Below are 3,087 nucleotides of genomic sequence, written 5' to 3'. Positions count from 1 at the left end.
CTTCTCAGGTATTTGAATTGTTTGGATGACATCACATTAGCTACTTGGGGGACTCTTGTCTCATTTGCCCAGTAATCCTCCAAAGATGGTAATTCACAAACTCCCATATACAAGAGTATGCCTATGAAGTTCATAATTTCATCCCTGTTAGTGGCAAATGACGTGTTTATGTCTATTTGTTTCACATACAAATTTGTTTGGTAAACAATATGATCTATGACTTCTAAGGAAAAAGCTTCAGGAAATATTCATATGGGGTAGAGATATGATCAGGCTGTGGGTATGGCTTCTCGGGAAGAGGAGGTGGGTATATATCATTTTTTCCCATGACGGTGATGAAGCTGAAGTGGTGTTTTCTTGATCGCTTCCATCCTCTCCAGAGTCATCTTCCACATCAGCTATTGCAAGGTTCCTTGTTTGAGAAGAAGCTGCAAATAAATAACAAAAGAATAACATAAAGCCTTACCTTAATATTCTTACAAAATAAAATAGAAATAAATTACCCTACTTCGGTGGCAAAGATGACTTTGCAAGACTAGCTTACAATAAAGCAAAATGTGTCATACACAGATGCAAATATAGCCTAGTCTTAGCTGAGTACGTATAACTTTTCTTACAATAAAGAGAGCAAAATATATACGGTTCGTTAACAAATAATATAACATTACCATTTTCTAACTCTGTCGTAAAACAACAGCTGAATGCATCAATTACAATAATGTACACTATATATAAGTATAAATGAAATTTAAAGTACCGACAGCCAATACGACGATGATTTAAAGCCCATTTAAAAGGGATTTTGAAAGAAAAAAAGGTAGCCTATTTAAAGTGTTTAGAAATTATCATCGTAGATTGATGCTTGCATTTGTCACACGCTCAATAATAATAATGATAACTAAAAAGTAGCAATAATAATAATAATAATAACAGCAACAACAACAACAAGAGCAATAACACCTTACCTTTCTGACGCTTGAGCTGGTGGCTAGGCCTGAGTTCATCTTCACTGGAAGAATCCTGGGATAGCACAGGCTCGAAGTCAGGGTCAGCGTCATCATCAGCAGATAGGTCAAGCTCTTGGTCATCATCACTACCAGCAGGGTTGGTTGGTACAATGACTTTGCGGTTTTGACCGTAAAATGAAGTGAGGCTGATCTGTAAGATAAAAAAAAAAAATATTCACACTGTGTTATGCGGAACTACGTAATATAGAAATTCAGCTTTAACTCTGACCTCATTATACGAATTTCTTAGTGTATATATATGTATTAATCATAAAAAAATATTATATATGTGTGTAATGACGAGCAAGCGTCAATCCCGAAGCCCCGGGCAAAGTGACCGCCAGCAGTCAAGCATCATGCTCGACGCTCCGGGCATGTTGTCACCAGCAGTCACTTCATATTTCACTACATATTTATCAAAGTAAGTTTATCACTTACCAAAACTTTTTATGTATCATTAGTTAGCACAACTCTTCAACTATCCACAGTAAAGAATACAGACACTTACCGACATTCTGTAGTATGCAGAGACGAGATGAGTGGAGAGCACTCAACGTTAGATGCACCCCGTCTCGAAGCCGATCACACACTGCCGTGTTTGTCTTGCTGCCCAGCCAATAAAAACAAAGGATTCCGTCTGCTTCATGAGTCACAACATAGAAGAGTGTTTTGTGATTGGCTGACGCCCAGAACACATCAGCTTGGAGTTAACGGATATATACGAGGAGGCCGAGAAGATGGCCGTTTTAAGTGACTGTTGACAGTCACTTGCCCGATAAAGGGTTAAACAGAGTGGAGTCTAAGGCTCTTCGTCTCATCAGCACTCCTCCTCCTACTGATAGTCTTCTACCTCTTCAATTCCGTCGCGATGTTGCCTCTCTTTCTATTTTCTATCGCTATCTCCACGCTGACTGCTCTTCTGAACCTGCTAACTGCATGCTTCCCCCCCTCCCGCGGCCCCGCTGCACACGACTTTCTACTCATGCTCATCCCTATACTGTCCAAACCCCTTATGCAAGAGTTAACCAGCATCTGCACTCTTTCATCTCTCACGCTGGTAAACTCTGGAACAATCTTCCTTCATCTGTATTTCCTCCTGCCTACGACTTGAACTTTTTCAAGAGGAGGGTATCCTTCCGAAGTTGACCTCTCTTTCGGCCACCTCTTTTGATTTTTTTTTGGGGGGGGAGCAGCGAGTAGCGGGCTTTTTTTAATTAGTTTCCTTTTTTTGTGTGCCCTTGAGCTGTCTCCTTTGTCGTAAAAAAAAATCAAAGCATGTGCTTATTTTTGTATTCATTGATACACACACTGGTAATATTTCTGCGGTGTCTGATTCACTTAACTGAGTAAAATTCAAGTGTGATAAAGTCACAAATTCGTGTCACTAGTAAAACTGAAAGCAGTAAGTAAGTTATGCCTCCATGAAATATACACAAATAGATAAATATGAAAGCTCACGAAGTCACTAAGTGACATCACCTGCTTTGCGCAGTAAAAATATGCTTATTGAAGTTATCTGATACCCATAAAATGGCGTGCGCTGTTGCCTCGGCCCACAGATGTCGTATAAAATAGGAACATATTTTCATATTATTGTTCTGTTTATGCAATGTCCTTTCTGCTTAAGAAAAAGAACACTCATAATTTTAGTTATATTTTGGTTATAAGGATTCTTTACGAAATACAATTATAACGAAAACACAATTATATAATTATAACGAAATACAATTATATAAGTTAGGAGACATACTGAATCATGGATCGGCTATGGTGATGTTAGATGCGCCTATTGTTACAAGTCCCAGAGAAACACAGGTAATTTAGGATAATTGAAAGAAAAGTTGAAGCTTCGTCGGCGCTGAGACCTGACACACCCTGGTTGGCAACTCTAAATATACCTCATAAAACAAAATTGGATTCTGGCCACACGGTCCACGGAGCAACCTCAGCTCGCTTTAGAACGTTTCAGTAGTGATGGGGAAACCAAGTACTGTCTACAAACCGTAATTCGTTTTTGATTACTTTTCAAAACCTAGTAAACCGAGTACCGAATGATTACTTTCCTTTCAAGCGACAGGTA

General features: G+C 39.0%; 1 protein-coding gene across 1 annotated transcript; it reads right to left on the bottom strand.

Annotated features, from left to right (window-relative positions):
- Positions 1-237: 237 nt before the first annotated feature.
- Positions 238-1,789, bottom strand: LOC127002589 (uncharacterized). The gene is made up of 3 exons (XM_050868672.1): positions 1,516-1,789; positions 966-1,158; positions 238-428 (listed from the first exon to the last, which is right to left on the bottom strand). Exons 1-3 carry the CDS (start codon positions 1,519-1,521, stop codon positions 238-240), a joined length of 390 nt encoding a protein of 129 aa, XP_050724629.1. The 5' UTR covers positions 1,522-1,789.
- Positions 1,790-3,087: the final 1,298 nt, after the last annotated feature.

This window comes from Eriocheir sinensis, chromosome 23 (genome assembly GCF_024679095.1).
Source record: "Eriocheir sinensis breed Jianghai 21 chromosome 23, ASM2467909v1, whole genome shotgun sequence".
Taxonomy (NCBI): domain Eukaryota; kingdom Metazoa; phylum Arthropoda; class Malacostraca; order Decapoda; family Varunidae; genus Eriocheir; species Eriocheir sinensis.
The sequence above is the reverse complement of the archived record's forward strand: the minus strand, read 5'-3'. Positions and strand labels throughout refer to the sequence as shown.